The 18,010-nt window shown below is 47.2% G+C and overlaps 1 protein-coding gene and 1 pseudogene across 1 annotated transcript; both read right to left on the reverse strand.

The window, feature by feature from the left end:
- Window positions 1–8,183: 8,183 nt before the first annotated feature.
- HEY1 (hes related family bHLH transcription factor with YRPW motif 1) lies at window positions 8,184–12,282 on the reverse strand. Its single transcript, XM_047841654.1, has 5 exons — window positions 11,730–12,282; window positions 11,392–11,467; window positions 11,181–11,264; window positions 10,810–10,891; window positions 8,184–9,913 (listed from the first exon to the last, which is right to left on the reverse strand). The coding sequence occupies exons 1-5, from the start codon at window positions 11,816–11,818 to the stop codon at window positions 9,330–9,332; spliced, it is 915 nt and encodes a 304-aa protein (XP_047697610.1). The 5' UTR covers window positions 11,819–12,282; the 3' UTR covers window positions 8,184–9,329.
- A 5,305-nt stretch (window positions 12,283–17,587) lies between these two features.
- On the reverse strand, window positions 17,588–17,671 carry LOC125156836 (uncharacterized; annotated as a pseudogene).
- Between the last annotated feature and the right edge of the window lie 339 nt (window positions 17,672–18,010).

Consider the following 18,010-nt stretch of genomic DNA (forward strand, 5'->3'; position numbering starts at 1 on the left):
TATGAACATGAACCAAAACACCCTATTTTATAGCTCATGTTCTGCCCATAACAAAATACATGTTAGACAGGCAGAAATAGGAAACCAAAGGTAAGTTGATGGTGCCCCAGTTATCGTTAAGGAAGACTTCCCTGAAGCCAAGTTTAAGAACTGTCCCTTTGTTTGGTGTCCTGTAAGTTTCTGTGTCCCCAGGTCTGGGATGGGTAAGGGGCCTGGCTTTCTTTTGTAATACAGGGGGAAGGCTGCCAAAGGCAGGGAGGTGGGAAAGTTGAACTTGCAAGTCAAGAATTGTATACCTGTGGTGGTTTAGCATTTGGGGATCGATGCTTACAGAGCATGTGTCTGTGTATCCTTCGCCCCTGGGAAGTCTTAGAAGCCCTAGTCTATTTCCACCTGAAGCTTTTGCACAACATCTAAGGTGGACCAGTGCCTGCTTCGCTGCCCTCTGCTCAGGGAGCTCATCTTCTCCCAAAGGAGTCCGTTCCATTTTCAGGTTGCTGAAGTCATTAGGAAGTGTCACAGGAGACCCTCTACCAAGTTGAAACCAATCAACCGATGAACTGAGTTTGTGGGTTTAAACGGCAACAACACGGATTTCTGATCTGCCTGATCGAACCCTGGCTTTGCCTCCTAACGTATGACTTCGGACAAGTGTCTCCATCTTGCAAAATCTCAGAATCAGATCCTAATGCTGACCTTTCAGGATTACCACTCTGAGAAAGATTGAAGATGATGCATACAAAGCCCCGAGCCCAGCGTCTGGCATATTGCAAGCGTTAAATAAAGAACTGTTGTCATTCAACAGATCACTGAACTTTTTAACTGCTCCATCATCCAGCTCACATTTCTACAACTGTTCCGGAAAACAGTGAGACACTTAGTGAAATAGCTCCCTGAAGCACAGGTACATTATTCTGCAGGATGCCCCAATGGCCCAGCGCGGAAGCCTTTTCAAGAAGAATGAGGTACGCAAGGAACAAGAGCAAGTGTTTTTCTTTGCTTTTTATACGTGCTCCAGGTGACGAAGTGAATAATTTGTCTTAAAATTTTGCCTTGTATTAACATTAAACTCAGTGATTTACAGTATAGAAAATCCATTTTCTTAAAAAGATCCAAGATTCTAGAATCTCTTCCTGAAAGACAAAAGGCTCCACCTTTCCCCCAAATCACCAGCACTAGTAAGGCAATCTCGTGCATAAGCTCCTTCCGTTTACTGAGGTCTCCTTCCTTTAACTGTGTGCGCACTTCTCCATGAAGTAAGGAACAATTAATAAATACTTTGGGGGATTGGAGGGGGGTGTTTGTTTTTTACAATAACTGCCTTCAACCATATTCTGACAAATCTTCTGCTTTCTTTTTTTTTTTTTTTTTTAATAATGTTTATTTATTTTTTGAGAGAGAGAGACAGGGCATGACTGGGGGAAGGGCAGAGAGAGGGAGACACAGAATCTGAAGCAGGCTCCAGGCTCCCAGCTGTCAGCACAGAGGCCGATGCAGGGCTCGAACTCAAGAACTGCGAGATCATGACCTGAAACGAAGTCAGATGCTCAACTGACTGAGCCACTCAGGCTCCCTTCCTTCTGCTTTCTTTTAAGGACATCTTAGACAGAATAGTTTCTCATTTTCCATAAAGGAAGTCAGTCCATGTTAAAATGCCAATCTCCTTTCTCATCTGAAACTTGCCTCCCATCCCATGATCAGCTTGAATGTGGAGAAGGGCCCTTGGGAAAGGGAGGGAAGGCACTGTCTGCACTTTGTCTCCTTCTCCTCCTCCAGAACCTTGGAAGGTAGGAGTAGGGGTGGTCCATGTCCCAGGCCAGCTCCGCTTCTAGAATCCCTTCACCCCTTACCTTCCCGAGACTGACTACTCTGGTGTTGAGGGGGCGAAAAGAGAGAACAAGACATCTCATATAAGTTGAGGGGAGGGACAGGAGCCCGCTGCTCACTCTGACTCTGTTGCTTTCCCTCTGATGCCAGAGGCCTCTGCTGATGCGATGCTTTCCAAATAGATGATGTGTGGTATTTGGGGGGAGATGTTTAGCTTCACTCTAGTCCCCTTCATCTCTAAGAACCCTGTCCCATATAGGAGGCAGCTGGCTCCGCCTCCAGCTCTGACAGTGGTCCAAGCCCCAAACCCACTTTTTGTGAATCCTGTAACCTCAGGAGAGCCACTACAATCCCTCGTGAAACCTTTCAGCTTGCCGACTCCCCACAGAGAAGGGAGAGAAAAGTACCCCCAGGCCAGGTCCACATACAGGCATTCCTTTGCTTTTCTCCTCCCTCAGTCTTTTTATGTAAACTAGGATGGGGTGAGCTATGGGGGCTATTGTGGAACGTGGCAGGGATAGTTTGGCCTCCTATTAAAAATTGTGAAGGAGTGGGGGCACCCGGCTGGCTCAGTCTGTCGAGCATCTGACTTCGGCTCAGGTCATGATCCCACGGTTCGTGGGTCCAAGCCCCACTTCAGGTTCTGTGCTGACAGCTCAGAGCCTGGAGCCTACTTCAGATTCTTGTTTCCCTCTCTGTCTGCCCCTCCCCTGCTTGCGCTCTGTCTCTCTCGCTTTCTCTCTCTCTCTCTCAAATAAATAAACATTAAAGAAAAAAATCACAAAGGAGGTATTGGGCCCCAATTGGGCTTTGGTTCTTTAGAATGTGGGGTACCTACTGCTCTGTGCCCTCAGCAGAAAAAAAGCTGCACTCGGAATCCTGCCTCAAACCCATTGCTGCTTGATGGTCAGAATCAAGGTCATGAATGACCTCCCCACACCATCCAACATTGTCTCTGTTCTCTGTGAGATTGTGGGTCTCCACCTGAGTACCACTGGCCTCTACTTATATAAGGCTCCGTCCTTGCATCTTAAAGCAAGAATTTTCATGTCAGTCCCTCAGCCTCCAACTTATTCCAGACTGTAGTTCCTTTGAACTTGTCACATTGAGTCTAAACATTTCATCCGTGTTGCTCTCCTGTGAACCCTGGGTGGATGTGGTCTGTCCCCATGGTAGAACTTCTATTCTCTCCATTTCTATGAATGCAGATGCTGTGCTCCCCCACCCCCACCTCAAATGCTTGGACTAAAATGTGGCAAGATCCAAATGCTTAGACCCCTTAACTGGCAAGAAGGTGGAGGCGATCATGAATTCAGTACTGAATGCCTTCAGTGAAGAGTAGGGTCTTTTGTGGGGAATATAAAAAAGTGGCCAAAGTCCTTCAAACCGCACTAAGCATACACAAAAAAGGAAATAGTCTTGAAGAATGGAGATCAAGTTGGATTTCTTTTAAAGCAGAATTTTATAGTAGTGATGAGAAACTACTGAAGTGAAACATGAAATTACCTTCCCTGGTAGTTTTTTTTGTTTTTTGTTTTGTTATTAACGTTTATTTTTGAGAGAAAGACAGAGTGCAAGCAGGCGAGGGTAGAGAGAGAGGGAGACACAGAATCCAAAGCAGGCTCCAGGCTCTGAGCTGTCAGCACAAAACCTGACACGGGGCTCAAACTCAGGAACCGAGAGATCATGACCTGAGCTGAAGTCGGATACTTAACCGACTGAGCCGCCCAGGTGTCTCCCTGGTAGTTTTGAAGATAAAAGATTGCAGGGGAGTGGTGGATAGAGACATCTGTTTGGATCTGCTTTGCTCTGCTTCTTAGTGGTAACAAAGGGGATGGATTGGAGTCACTAATTCATCCAACAAATATTTATTGGGTGTCTCCTATATGTTAGGCACTGTTTAAGGGACAGGCCTCTAAAAGTGAACAATCAGGCAAAACAGACATTAAACACATAATTGATGAATTGGATATTGGATGTTCTTTCAGATAATGCTACCTAAGCACTCTGGAGAAAAACAAAAGGGGAAAGGGGGTAGGGGGTGGCAGGAGGGGACAGAAGGCTCAGTGGTGGGTTATTGTTTTAAGTAGACTTCGAGGAAGACTGCATGGGAAGGCAGCTTTGAGCAGAGTGCCAAGTAGACTACAGATCATGGCTGGGTTAGAAGATAGTCTGGCGAGGGGAGAGAACATTCCAGGCATAGGGAAAGCCAGTGTACAGACCTGGAGGTGAGCATATACTTGGCATGTTCCAGCAACAGCAAACAGTGAGTATGGCTGCAGCAGAGGGATGGAAGGGTGAGCGATAGGAAACAGAGCCTAAGAGGATGATTAAAGGCTCAGATATGTCATTCTTTAATTTTATGATTCAACTCCACATTCATGAACAATCCTACGCACCACAGACAAAACCATGCCCTAGAGGAGATAGTAAAACACACACACACACACACACACACACAAAACTAACCTACAAGTAACTACAGAAAATTTTTAGTAATCAACTGTCTCAGGGGGACCCGTCATCTCTTTCGGCCTAATATGAGGTTTTTCAGTTTCTTCTGCTAAATCAAGCCATAGACCACCCTAACAACTGCCAGGAATCATTAAGTTTTCAAATGTAGGCATGGTCTTTTAACTTGAGTTTATGCCAAAACCCAACATACAGCACTTAATGAAAAATACTAATGTAGTAAATAGTAACATAATGGGCAATTTTACAACACAACTCTAAAGAAGCATAATATTACAGCCTATTAACACAAAATCCTGAAACCTGCCCATGTTCCCCAGACCCACCTCAGGACCGCTGTTTACCCTGGATTTCTCTGGGACTTGTGGATCTGGGGCAACGATTCTGCTACAAATACACGTCAGTCCGTACAGACAGCTTAAACAGAGAGGCCTGGGTTTCTTTTTCTTTTGCTTCCTTCTCCCCACTCACTGCCCCTGCCCCACAACAGAACACTAAAGCATCTGAGCGAAAAGCCCTGCAGTTCATCAAGATCAAGGCAGGCATCATGTTTCAAGTTGAGGTTCAAAACAGCTTGCTCTTTGCTGAGACTTCTTACTTCCTGAAATCAGATGGCGCCTTTCAGGACTTGAGCGTGCTGAGTCATGGCAAGCCACACACCCGCTCTTTCATGCAAGGCCACCGGGCTGAGACCCCATCTTCCTCCCTGGTATAAAGTGAACACAAGGACCCTGTGGAGCGCACCTTCAAAAGAAGTTCCTGTGAAGTGCCAGACTTACAAGGAGAAGAATGATTTTACCTTCTCTCTCCTTGAGGAAAATTTGACAACTCAGAAGTAAATAAGAAAACCTGTGCCCCTTATCTTTACATGATATTCTTTACACGAAACCACCTTCAGCTGCCTGATTACTGCATTGTTTATGTTAAGCAAGTGTTTATCCATCAAGAATATTCATAGGCCATGCATGACAAAGATACTAGAAAATTCTAGCCATTCAGATTAGAGCCTAGAGCCAGAGAAGCTGAGAGATGGCTGCTGCCCACAGGCCTGGTCTTACCTGCAGGTAGGCTTTGGTGAATTAGTTACCAACCTATATACACTGGATTGTTTCACATGAAAATCTAAAATTGGACATGTTCTCAAAAACTTGAAAAATCTGGCAACACCGAACCAAAATTCCTATGTAGGAACAACAGGTGTGGCCCTTCAGGCCGACCTTCAGATGGAAAGTGCTGGGAACATGTGTTTGGTCGGCACCCACAGGACCAATGGCCCTGCATCTTTCCCCAATAGTGCCTGTCCTTGTGAGCATGCTCCCAGGACCCCCATCGAGTCTAACCACTCTATCTGACAGATGAGGAAAGCAGGGGCCAGAGAAGTTTAAATGTCTTGCCCAAGGTCATTCAATTAGGCAAAAGCAGAGCAGGAATCAGATTTGGGTCCTCTTCCCAAGGCACCCCCATTCCCCAGAGCTTCGTTCAGAAAGAAATTGGGCCACATTTGAAGCAGTGTCTCAGATGATATTAGCTCTGAAGTTATTTTAATTATAAATCATCACTGGAAACTAATGAAGGCATCAAAGCTGTGATACTCCTATAGACCAGAAGGGCTGGGGAAAAGTATAACTAGGAGATATAACATTTTCTGAGGGATTTTAAATATAAGTAATCTATATTTAAAATATCATGATTTTAGCGAGTAACAGAGCAGGGCAAAAAAAAAAAAGAGCTGAATAAAAATCACATCCTAATTTAACTATACTGAATAAATTAGAAATGACACTTCTTGGATTTTTCTGTAAAAGTTTTTTTTTTTTAATGCAAGAATTCTGCCCATCTATCGTTCATGTCATTACTTCATGGTAATACATATAATAATGAAAATAAATGAGTAATTATTGAGACCTTTCAAGATTCTTTGTGATGAGTAATATTATTTTCCTCATAAGGGAAACTTATGGGCCGTCTAAAAAATTTTGTTTACAAGGGTAGAAATACTATAAATGTATATATAGTATAGAAGTATGCTGATGCTAAAGACCCTGATGTTCTTTTTTTTTTCCTTACTGTATCAGTTCAAAATACAAATGAGTTTTCCTACATTCATTTTTCTATATACCCCCGGCTTATCATTATAATTCCATCCTGTTTCCCGGGAAGACCTCATTCCACCTGCATTATTATTTCTACAAACCAGTCACCTTGGAGGGGTTTAAAAAGACACCAAGGGCACCTGGATGGCTCAGTTGGTTAAGCGTCTGACCAGCTCAAGTCATGATCTCATGGCTTGTGAGTTTGAGCCCCGGGTTGGGCTCTGTGCTGACAGCTCAGAGCCTGGAGCCTGCATCTGATTCTGTGTCCCCCCTTTCTCCCTCCCCTGCTCAGGCTCGCTCTCTCTCTCTCAAAAATAAACATTAAAAAAAATTTTTTTTAATAAAAAGAAACCAAAATATTTATTTGGAAAACTGTGTAACCTCAAAAATGACTGCCCCGCACCCCGCCTCCAAAGACCAAGTACCAGGCAGGTGATGATACAGGGATCACAGACGTGACAAGCGGATGGTGCCACATGCGTTACAGCGCCACAGCGCTTTCCGCACAGCCACCAAAATGACAGGCTTTCCTTCTTACCGCATTAGCAGCCATCTAAGCCTAGGTATGAGTAAGACAACCTAAGGCAGCCTGAGCACAATGCTGCTCGGTAATGCTTTAATGCCATTTGAAATCACGGGGCTAAAATTAAACTGACACTTGGCAGAAATTACCCTAACACTTTCCATCACAGCATTATGATGGGCAGAAAGTACGCGGCCCAGGCAGCGCTGAGAACAGAACCGTGCAGCCCCAGAGGGGCCAACATGCAAGGCCACACAGAGAAACTTGGAGTGAGAGCTAAAGTTGGAGACCCACAATCACAAAAATGTTGCAGTCTCTGGTCCCTTCCCAGAGACCCAGAAGGCGCTGCTCAAGTTCAGAGTCCAAACTTTTCTCTGCCTTCCTGTCTTCGTTTTTCAATCAGAGCGGGGAGGAGGAGCTCTGTGGCTGGGCAAAGAAAAGGCAAGCTCTATTTTGTCATCTGCCAGAGTGGGTTTTCTCCCTCTCCTCCCACCAACCTCAGGATCAAGGCAAACTTCTTCCAAGCCAGGAGACAGCACTCCTCAGCTGGCGGGATACTTTCAAGGCAATAGGAAGGCACCCCTCTCCCCCTGGGGCCCAGATTACTGCCTCTGTTCTGGCAGCGTTTTGTTCTAACCTAAAGCATATGTCAGCTTTGTCACTACACAGCTCAGTCAAATGCATCTAAAGGGTTAAGCAAATTCCTTGAAACAAGACAAGGAAAGACTCCTGGAGCTGTGCAGGTGCAGAATTACAGCCTGCCACTGCTCATCAGGCCAGATTCCCCAGCCCCTGCATGGGCTTTCAGAGATGGCAGTGTTAGCTTTTCTTGTGCTACAGTTAAAAAAAAAAAAAAAAAAAAAAGGAATTTTCTGTTCTCTTAGCACAGGACTATGCACACAGTAGATGCTCTCAGAAAAAAAAAAAAAAAAAAAAATGTTGGTCAACTCGGTTTTAAAAGATTTCAGCAGAGTTCTCTCCCACCCTGCAACTCCCAGCCTGACTTGAGTCTCCCTAGCCCGCTGAGGGCCAGATCATCTGACATAACAGTGAAAGGGCTGGGGCTTCTTGTGGGAGTCAGGCCAAAGCCCTGCACTGCAACGAAGTCACCTCATTCAGTAGCAAATTCACACAGTTTAGAATTCCCAAAATAATGAATAAGAAAACTGGTAACCAAGCAAAATGAAAATGAGAGGAAAATTTATCTTCTTTTAGCCAAAAGAGGGAAAGGCCAAGGCATGTAAGACATATACAGAATAGTTTGTTCTTCCTTTTTTATTTAGTCACAACACATCGGTACAACAGAGGTCAAACCCAGTTCAGTGGAGGTCGTTTAAATTACACCTGCTAAAAGGATAAACCTGTGAACTGATGCTTTTATGAACCAAATTAAACCAAAAGAAGGCAGCACACCTTTTTAAATACCTCAACAACCACGTTGCCATGCACCAGAAAGGAAAACACAACATAAAGATTTCCAGTTAAAAGAAAACATAGCAGTTTCAGGAAGAATTAGGTTATGCATTTAACAGGTTCCACTGGACTATTCGATTGGACCACTTGCACACCGTGATCATTTATCCATGTTAATGTTTGTGAATTTGAGATCCGTGAGATTAAAAATTCATTGCATTGCATGGGGCTGGTAAATGCAGGCATATCCTATGCAGTCTCCTCCCCACCAACTCCAAATGGGGATCAACCCCCAAGTGGCTCTCTCCTAACTAAGCCAGAACTGCAGTCCTGGAAGGTGGTCATATGAACTCAGGGCCCCTGATGGGTTATACATTCACCTTACTGCTGCAGGAGGCAGAGAATGAACCCATCTTCTTTCTTGGATAAAGCTGATTGATCATCTGATTTGTCAACGCTTTGTTCAGAAATATAAAATTCAACATAGTTCCCCCCACAAAAGAATATTACCTATACAACACCTTAATTGTCAAACTATTAACAAATAGCATCATGTTAACATTGAACTTAGTGGTTTGGAAAATTAAATCTAAAAACAGACTTCCACTACACAAGAAGAAAAACAGACCAAAATACTAAATGTTAAAATTCCCAAAACTTTGAGGCAAAAATGGAATCATTCTTCGACAGAGAGGTTTACAAAGTAATTAGGCACAGAACAAACCTATTACCAAGTGCTGGTTTATACTCACTATTTCAATTTAATGTTTGGAACAAAATTTAACAACTAGTTTTTAAAAACTGCTAATACATATGATAAAAAAAAACATTAAAAAAAAGAAAAAGTAAACCAACAAACCTTTAGTCTTTCAACAAAATTCCTCTGAAAGTGTACCTTTTTCCTTTTTACTTTTACTGACGACTTTAAGGTGATGTTGGCAACAGCCCAGCTCAGCTGGGATTATAAGTGTTCCCCTCCCTCATTCTACAGCATCAGTTCTTTAAAAAGCTCCAATCTCTGTCCCCCAAGGTCTATAGGGCTTGCCAAGGTTTGCTGCCTGCGTGGGTGCCGAAGGGCTCAGTGCATTGGGAGACAGTAAGTGAAAGGAGCCAAAGGAGAAGGGGAAGGCCGACAGGGAAGCCACGGAGGAGAGCAGGGGCGGCGAGAGTTTGGAGGCGGAGGTGACCACAGGGAGCACCGGTCCGAGGCCGCCGCTAGGGGGCGCACGCAAAGCAGGCGCCTCCGGATGTGCCGAGGTCAACCTGCCCTGGTGGTGTGGTTCCGTGGGCGAGGCGGTGGTTCCAGTGTTCCCGTGGCCGTTCTGGGGCAGCAGCAGGGGGTGCGCGACGTGCGGGTGATGTCCGAAGGCGCTGCCCCAGGGAATGTGTCCAAGACCTGCGTGGGCGCCGCTGGCCGCTTCCCGCTGGGAGGCGTAGTTGTTAAGATGTGAGACCAGTCGAACTCGAAGCGGGTCAGAGGCATCTAGTCCTTCAATGATGCTCAGATAACGGGCAACTTCCGCCAGGCACTCCCGAAACCCCAAACTCCGATAGTCCATAGCCAGGGCGTGTGCGTCAAAATAGCCTGAGGAAAAGAACAAAAGAAAAACCTCAGGCTTTGCTGATTTCCCGCATTTCTTCAATACCAAAGGCAGCCCTTCCTAACAAATACCTACATCCTTAAAAACAGCATACACTGCTCTTAACGAAGGTCCAAATATTTTGGAGTTGACCGAAGTCTTTGCATTAATCAACATGAGAAGTGTTTGCTAATGTAAGTTCAAAGCCCAATTAGAAACTGCTGAGCAGAAAGTGGAATTATACCCTACCAGCAGATGAAACTATGTTCATTCCTTTAATGTTTTCCCTCAACAACAACAAAAAATACATCAAGGACAGAGAAACCACAGAGCAGTGAAATTCATTAGACACACAGATGTAAGTTATCATCATGGAGCTTTTAGCCACTTGGTCCTGAGCAAAGCATTTTCCGGCTGGAGACAGACACACAGACCCTGGTCTCCCACCTTCTGTTAGGTTTTCTCTAATTAACCACAACAGGTTTCTTTCCTCAAGAGTCATAGGAGCTTTTTTTTTTTTTTTCAATCCTGTAGATAAAATTAAGACCATAACTTTTTTTTTTTTTTTAAAGGCTTTTTCTCAAAATGGCAATCAACAAATGTGGTGAGAGCTACCTGATTTTAATCAGGGCTGTCACAGCTTTCGGGCACCTCGCGGATAAGAGGTATTCTCCAAAAGAAGGTGCATTAGCTTAGTTTGAAGAGGACTGGGGTGATGCATTCACTGGAGAAAATCCTATGTGCATTTGCAAATGCACTGACAACTGTACACAACACAACATTCTCTCCCCACCCCCAAAGCACACGGGAAAAATAAGGCAGCGACTGCACCAGGGCTGGCCTGCCACATCTACTCATTCTACCCAGAGCACTCGGCCGCCACCAGATTAGTGATATGTACCTTTCCCTCCTGCAGTGTGCAGCATTTTCAGGTGATCCACTGTCATCTGCAGAATTTCGGCTTTTTCTAGCTTAGCAGATCCCTGGAGAAGAGAATGGGGGAAAAAAATTGATATGGCACCAAGTGCCTTTGGGGAACAACTTAAAACAGATATGCACTGTATGCGGTATGCTTTGTAAATCATAAAAGTACAAACTAAAACAAAATGAGCTGTCTTCAGAAAATATGTTGGAATCTGTATATGAATTTATCTCTTCGGCAAAAGCAATACGGTTATTTTTCGAGACACGGATGAGGTTCAGATTAATGAGGGGAGGGATTCAGAAGGCGTGGATGGCTACACGGAGAGCTCTACCCACTTTCTCCATTACCTGCTTCTCAAAAGCACTAGGCACCAGCCTCCTCAGCTCAGACAAACTGTTATTAATCCGGTCCCGTCGGCGTTTCTCAATGATCTGCAGAAAGCAGGCAAAACAAAGGAGGGTATTTCCATCAAGACTGTAAATTTCAAAAATGAAGAAAGGTGGTTCTTTACATTAATTAATAACAAAACAAAACAAGAAGCACTGTAATGAGACTCACGCCTCTTCGTCTTTTCCTGGCCAAGATCTGTGAAGATGTAGTTGGGGACATGGAACCGAGAGCCGAACTCAAGTTTCTGAATGGGGGGGAAAACAGGAATCGCTGTAAGCCAGGGGAGGTGATATGAGGGGTCCCCCTCATCCTCCCCGCACTCAGATTGTTTTGGCAACTTGGGTTTGAAAGGGCCTCCGGAGTCCCTCACCCCGGACAGGGGCATAACCCAGATGCGCAGAGGTCAGTGGAGGGCACAGACGTGCCCGGGGCCCTCGCCCGCTGTCAACCGTGGCCAGCCGGCGCTCGCCTCCTGCCCGGGTTCCGCTCTGCCGCCGCCAACTTACCCATTCTCATCCGCACTCTCCTTTTCCACTTCGATGGTCTCGTCCAGCTCGCTATCCGAAGAGCTGTACTCGGGGTGGGCTCGCTTCATGTTGGTTGCGCGGGGGCTCCGGGGGAGGTTCGGCGCGGCGGGCAGGGAGGAGTTAACAGCAGCGGCGCCTCTCCGCGCTCGGGGGCTCGCGTTCCGCACACACTGATCCCGCTCACGCTCTGCCTCCGGTTAAAATTCAACCATCCCTTTCCCACGCTGCGCCCCTACTCAAGTCCCCTGGGAGGGCAGGCGGGGTGTAGGAGGCGGAGGGGCGGAGCGGCGGCTCCTGGGCAACAGCCTCCGCTCCGCCAACCCGGCTTCTCGCTCCGTTGATTGGCAGCCACTCCGGGGAGGGACCGGAGCGAGGCTAAGATCGAAGGCGAACCCTGCCCCCGCCCTCCTCGCCGGCCCCTACCCGGCGGCGGTGCGTCGGCTCCGCGGGGGCTCCGCTGGGTCTCCACTGCGGGGGGAAGGAGGAGGCGCGGGCGGCGGTGGGCCGGCGGCGGGCAGGCGAGGGAGGCCGGGCCGGGACACAAGCCCGCCGGCGGCCGCGGCCCCGCCCCGCCCTGCGCGCCCCGATTGGCCTGGACGCACGCCAGGGCCGCGCCTGCAGCGCCGCCGGTGAGCCGCACGCGCCGCGGGCCGTGGGAAAGTGCCGGCGCCACGGCCGCCAGCCAATCCGGGCGGCCGGCGGCGGCGACGGCGGCCGCGCTGGCGGCGGCGGCGGCGGCGCAGGGCGTCCGCATGAATGGAGAAGAATGGGCAGGCGGGGGAGCGGGGCCGCGCGGGGGCGCTCCGGCGGGGGCTGGGCGGCCGCGGGCCGGGCCCCCTGTGTGAACCTGTAATCGGAGCCCGGGCGCCGGGCGGCCCCGGAAACCGCCGCCCTGCGCCGCGGTAAATCTCGGCTGCGGGGCCACCCGTGCCCGGCGGCGGGAGGCGCGCGCCGCTGGCGGAGCCGGGCCCGTTGCACCTGGCCGGGTGGCGCGCCGACAGTTGCGCGGAGGCTGCAGGGCGCCCGCAGAGCGGAGTTCGTGCGCGGCCACAGTGGCCACCACCTCACCGGCCGGCGCTTGGAGGGGCAAGACGAGGTTTCTGGGAATGTCCTCTTTCGGTTTGGGGTACCGTGTCCCCACATACAGCCAGTCTCGCTTCTGCAGCACTTCTCATCTTCCCGAATGGAATGAGTTGCCTTGTGCATCTAATTTCCGCAAATTGGAGCGTTCCACAAAGTGGAACGCGTTTTTTCGGAGGGGGGGAGACCCCTGGGGATATCCATTATGGAGGGGGGTTTTTTGTTTGTTTTGTTTTGTCGTTGTTTTTTGTTTCCGGGAGTTGGCGGCCAGATCCTCTCAGCGGGCGACTGGGTGGCGGGCCTGGGCATTTGCGTCTGAGGCCGCCCTCACTGCGGGAGCGCACGTCTCTGACCCTTGGACACACAGCACACACATACACACACTGCACACCTCCGGTTTGGGTTCTTGGTGTTTACTGGAAGCTCCGTGGAGTTACGCAAGTCCTCCGTAAGATATTGGCGGAAAAAAAATTCTGTATCTCTGGACTGATTCCCTATTCAGGGATTTGTAGAAGCAGCCGGGTGGGTGTTTTGAATTTGGAAATCCAGGCTTCTCTATCCCTTACAAAGGAGCAGAGCGATTGGTATTCCTCTCAGGTCCATTCTTGTGGCTGCTGACCTTGCAGTCCTGTCAGTGAGGGAGCACTTGATATAGAGGATAACAAAAATGTTCTCACTTGTGCGAATAGCTTCTCCGTGTCTACCTCTCCTTAATTAGTGATCTCAGTGCCATCTTAACACATTTTAGACGCCAATCCTCTGTATGGTCTGAGCCTAATATGTCTGTTCGATTCTCAGCCCCTCACCTCCCCCAGTATTTCACCTCCTGGCTCCCACTGAACTCTTATTTCACTTCACCTCCACTTCCAGCCCCTCAGCTCTTCATTCGGTCTCCTCTGCTTCCCTGTCTCGGCCGGTCCCTCCATCAAGCTATGTTGGATTTTTTCTTGCTGGCATACCACATCCCTTGCTCCCTGAAATTCCCCGGCATGCCACTTGTCAGTTGTCCATCCAAGATCAATTCCTTTGTCTGCTTACTCTGCCCCTACTCACAGGCAACAGCTCTTTGGGGGTTGCTAGAGGTTCAGCCTCCCAAGCTCCTTTCCAGCCTCCACAGTCTTCAGCCAAGCACATCACTCACTGCCACCTGCCTCTTCCCCCACCTCCAGAACTGAATGGTCCAGGCATAGGAAACCATCCACTACTCCCCTCTGCCTTTCAGAAGTCCCTCTGACACCATTTCTTTCCCCAAAGTGGCAGGCCACCCTACCCTAGAAATTAGTGTGTCCACTAACCCTCTGTGGTTCTGTGGTTGCCAACCTCTGGAATCTACAGTGAGCGAGACTTTCCGGCTTTGGCCTATTTCTGCTGCCTTGTACGGACATGGACGAGCCACAGATAGGTGGATGAGAAGAAAAGACAAAGTGGGGTTGAGGATTCCTGACTCCACATTGGTACCTAAGCAAACTATTAATCCCACATTCAGTGTTACTTTGCTGTCAAAAATGAGGTCTACATTAAACTGTTAAATCTCTCCTGCTTCTTAATCTTGACTCTCACTCATCCATCTAACTAATACTGAGTGCCTTCTGTGTGCCTGGCCCCGTGCTAGGGCCTGAGAATGGAATGATGACCCCAAAGTGCTATGGCTCCTGCCATCCTAGAACTCACATCCTAGGGGGGAGATAAAATTGTTATAAATGGGTTTAATGCTTGGAAGCATCTTTTGACAAGGAAAAACAAGGGGTGAAGATACTTCATGGGGTCTGGAAAGAACTTTTCTGAGCTTGGGAAGGCACTTAAGAACTAGGTCAGAGTCTAGTTCTGGTTCTAGGTCTAGCTATTTCAGTTAGAACTACAAAAGAAGGGGCTGAGGCCCTCCCATCAGTAGTAGAATCAGGCAGACTGAGAGCATGAGGCCCAATTTTCCAGCACCTGCAGAGTAGAGGGGCTTTATCCCTGGAGGCCTTGAGTAAAGAACTGCTTTAAACTTCTTAGCAGTCCCCTGAGCAAGACACAACCTGCAAAAGCAGCCTTGTCTCCAACCTGAGTGGGGCTGCCTAGGCCTAGCCCCTTAGGAAAATGTTGCTTTTCGTAACTCATCTGTCCTGTGGGACCAGCTTTTTCAAATATGCACAAAGGCCCATTTCCTTGCCTGTCTGTGGAAAATGGGTTTACTTATCTACTAATAATAATCCATCAGGTTGCCTTTCTCTGTGTTCTCTTGCAGAAGGGACGCTCAAGATGCCCCAGAAGAGACACATACTACAGATTTAGGAATTCGCTCCCAAGGCCAGGCCCAGGTGGGGCCTTCCCAGAGGTGAACCAGTGATATCTCCAGAAAGAGCCCATCCTCAAACTGCAGTCCCAGCATTTCCGTCTGAAAGATTAAGGCCACAACTGGCTGGAAGGGACACAAGGAGCAACTGGGCAGGGGACCACCCAGGAAAAGGCCCTGAATCTTTGATTCATCAGGTTTGGCCACTGTCGAGGTCCCTACCGTGGTGTCCTGGATGGAGCCCTTTCTCTGTTGGTTTGCTGGTGGGATCATGATTAAATAGGTATGCAGGAGGGCCAAAGACTACACCTGCCTCCTGGATAAAGAGAGGGGCTGCCTCTGTCTGGGCTCTTAAGCAAGTTGCTTTATCCAGTCACAGGCAAAACAGCTTTGTTAAAACCACTTTTAGGTGAATCCAGCCAATGTATGAGACACCTGAGTCTTGCTGGTTCATGCATTCACTCGACACACTTGTGTAAAACCCCTACTGTGTGCTGGGCACTGAGCCAGGCGTGAGCGATGAGCCGAAAAGCCCCAATCTTTATCAAGCTGCTCACAAGACTGTGTGGTAAAGACACAGATCAGTCTTGGCCACACAACAGTGGGTAAGTTACTCAACCTCTTTAAACCCCGATTCTCCTATCTATAAAATGGGGCATTAATAAAAACAATTTCCCAACGTCATAGATTATATAACATCAGTTATATAAAGCATCTTAATGGTGCTTGGCCAAGAGGAAACACGTAATAAACAGCAGCTATCATTATTAGCTATTAATATACCTGATTTACCAATGAGTAAACCAAGCATTGGGTTACCCCTCAGTTTTCTTCTGAAACTGTTACACATCTAATGAGGTTGCAAGGAAGGGGGGGGGGGCGGGAATCTAGTAATTGGATATATTCAAAGCAGTGTCTCCAGAACGTAATATCCTTGAAAGGTGACGAGAAAGAACCTGTGCTCTTGCTAAGAGCACTAGCTTATTTTGAATAGAGCTTAAAAATAAGCATCTGCTATTCATTATTAGTGAAAGTTGTGCTTTTTGAGTTTCTTAGGAAGGAAGAGCCCCTGAGCATGCAATGCTATAAATATATGTATAAATAAGTTGCATACTTCTGGAGTTCAGAAATGGCTTCTTTCTGAGAACATCCCAAATCAGAAACCACAAGACAGAGTCGCCCAAAACTGTCATACCAAACTTTTGACTAAATGCCAGTTTCCCTCTGTTCTTCATGCTTGCTGCTCTCTGTAGATGCTGTCTCAATCACCAGATTGCCTTGTGGCACGTCATGCCACGCAAAAGTGCACTTCCGCTATCAACTCCCCTGATGGAGGTCAGATGTAAGACACCTTGGTGTTCACCCTGAGGGAATTGTTTAATTGGAAACCCAGCAGGCAGCAGTGTGGCCCAATGGGAGGAGGAGAGGATTCCCAGTTGCCTGCCTGGGTTTGAGTGATTCTTTCCCAGCTATGGGACTCGGGCCTGTGATCATACCTCTCTCCTCTGAGCCTCCGTTTTCTCATCTGTAAATAAGAATAGTCCCTCAGCTTTTGTTTTGGATTTATTGTGAGAAGTGAAATGAGACAAAGCATTTTGTAAAACACTATACAAATGTTATGTCTTATGCTTGTGAGTTATGATGACGATGATGGTAATAACACGGGCTCCTTCATCCTGACCTTTGCTGGGCCACCTAAAAGGCCCACCTGTAGGTCTTCTTGTTCCTGCCAGTGAATTCCTCAAGATGGTACTGTCTTTAAAAGGTGGGGGGAGGCGGGGGGGGGGGGGGGGGGGAGGCGGGGGAGGGGTATTTAAAATGCTGAAGTGCATTTCACAGACCATTAATCCCTCAAGACTCTGTAAATAAAAGAATCTGTTTTCAAATACATTTGGGAAATTCTTGGAGAGCTCAGGACACTTGAGAGCATGCATGCTCTGAGAAGTCCTTAATAAAGAATCCTCATTTACATGTGTCTAACTCAGCACTTCCCAAACTCATTAGCCATGGAACCCTTTGTTCATATAATATCTGCTAATAGGCCACTGAAATAGCATACCCAAGAAACAGACTTTGGGAAATTCTGTCCTAGCTTAAGGACAGATGCATTTTGCTTTCGACCCATAAAAAAATTAAGCATAGGGGCACCTGGGTGGCTCAGCTGGTTAAGCATCTGACTCTTGATCTCCACTCAGGTCATGATCTCATGGTTCTTGAGTTTGAGCCCCACATCAGGCTCTTCACTGACCGTACAGAACCTGCTTGAAATTCTCTCTCCCCTCTCTCCCTGCCCCTCTCTCACTTGTGCTCTCTCTCTCTCTCTCAAAATAAACTTTAAAAAAAATTTTTTAATTGAGCATAAGTGAAAAGCAACTTAATAAAAAGTATTGTTGAGTTCTGGTAATATAACTTCTGCTTTGAAAGTTCTTTGCTCACTAATCTGAGAGACCAATTCCTTCAAGAAATTTATGCTTTTTTTTTTAATATGGAATTTCATGAATTTGTAGGTCATTCTTGCACAGGGGCCATGCTAATCTTTTCTGTATAAATACTTTTTTAAATTTATTTTTTACTATTTTTTTAAATATTTATGTTTGAGAGACAGAATACGAGCAGGGGAGGGGCAGAGAGAGAGTGAGACACAGAATCTGAAGCAGACTCCAGGTTCTGACCTGTCAGCACAGAGCCTGACGTGGGACTCGAACTCATGAACCGTGAGATCATGGCCTGAGCTGAAGTGGGATGCTCAACCGACTGAGCCACCCAGGCACCCCCTGTATAAATACTTTTTGATAACAAACATTTTTATGGCACTTACCATATGCCAGGCACAGTTTTAAAATTGTTATATATAAGTAATTTAATCCTTACACTAAACCAGGAAGGAGGAATTATTATTTTT

Source organism: Prionailurus viverrinus, chromosome F2, assembly GCF_022837055.1.
Source record: "Prionailurus viverrinus isolate Anna chromosome F2, UM_Priviv_1.0, whole genome shotgun sequence".
In the NCBI taxonomy this organism is placed as follows: domain Eukaryota; kingdom Metazoa; phylum Chordata; class Mammalia; order Carnivora; family Felidae; genus Prionailurus; species Prionailurus viverrinus.

Bases quoted from the DNA above. Each gene is read 5' to 3' on its own strand.
- HEY1 (XM_047841654.1), bottom strand. From the start codon at position 11,818: ATGAAGCGAGCCCACCCCGAGTACAGCTCTTCGGATAGCGAGCTGGAC. The intron at 11,468-11,729 runs GTAAGTTGGCGG...CCCCCCATTCAG, and splicing joins GAGAGTGCGGATGAGAATGG to AAACTTGAGTTCGGCTCTCG. The intron at 10,892-11,180 runs GTAATGGAGAAA...TCTCTTCTCCAG, and splicing joins CTAGTGCTTTTGAGAAGCAG to GGATCTGCTAAGCTAGAAAA.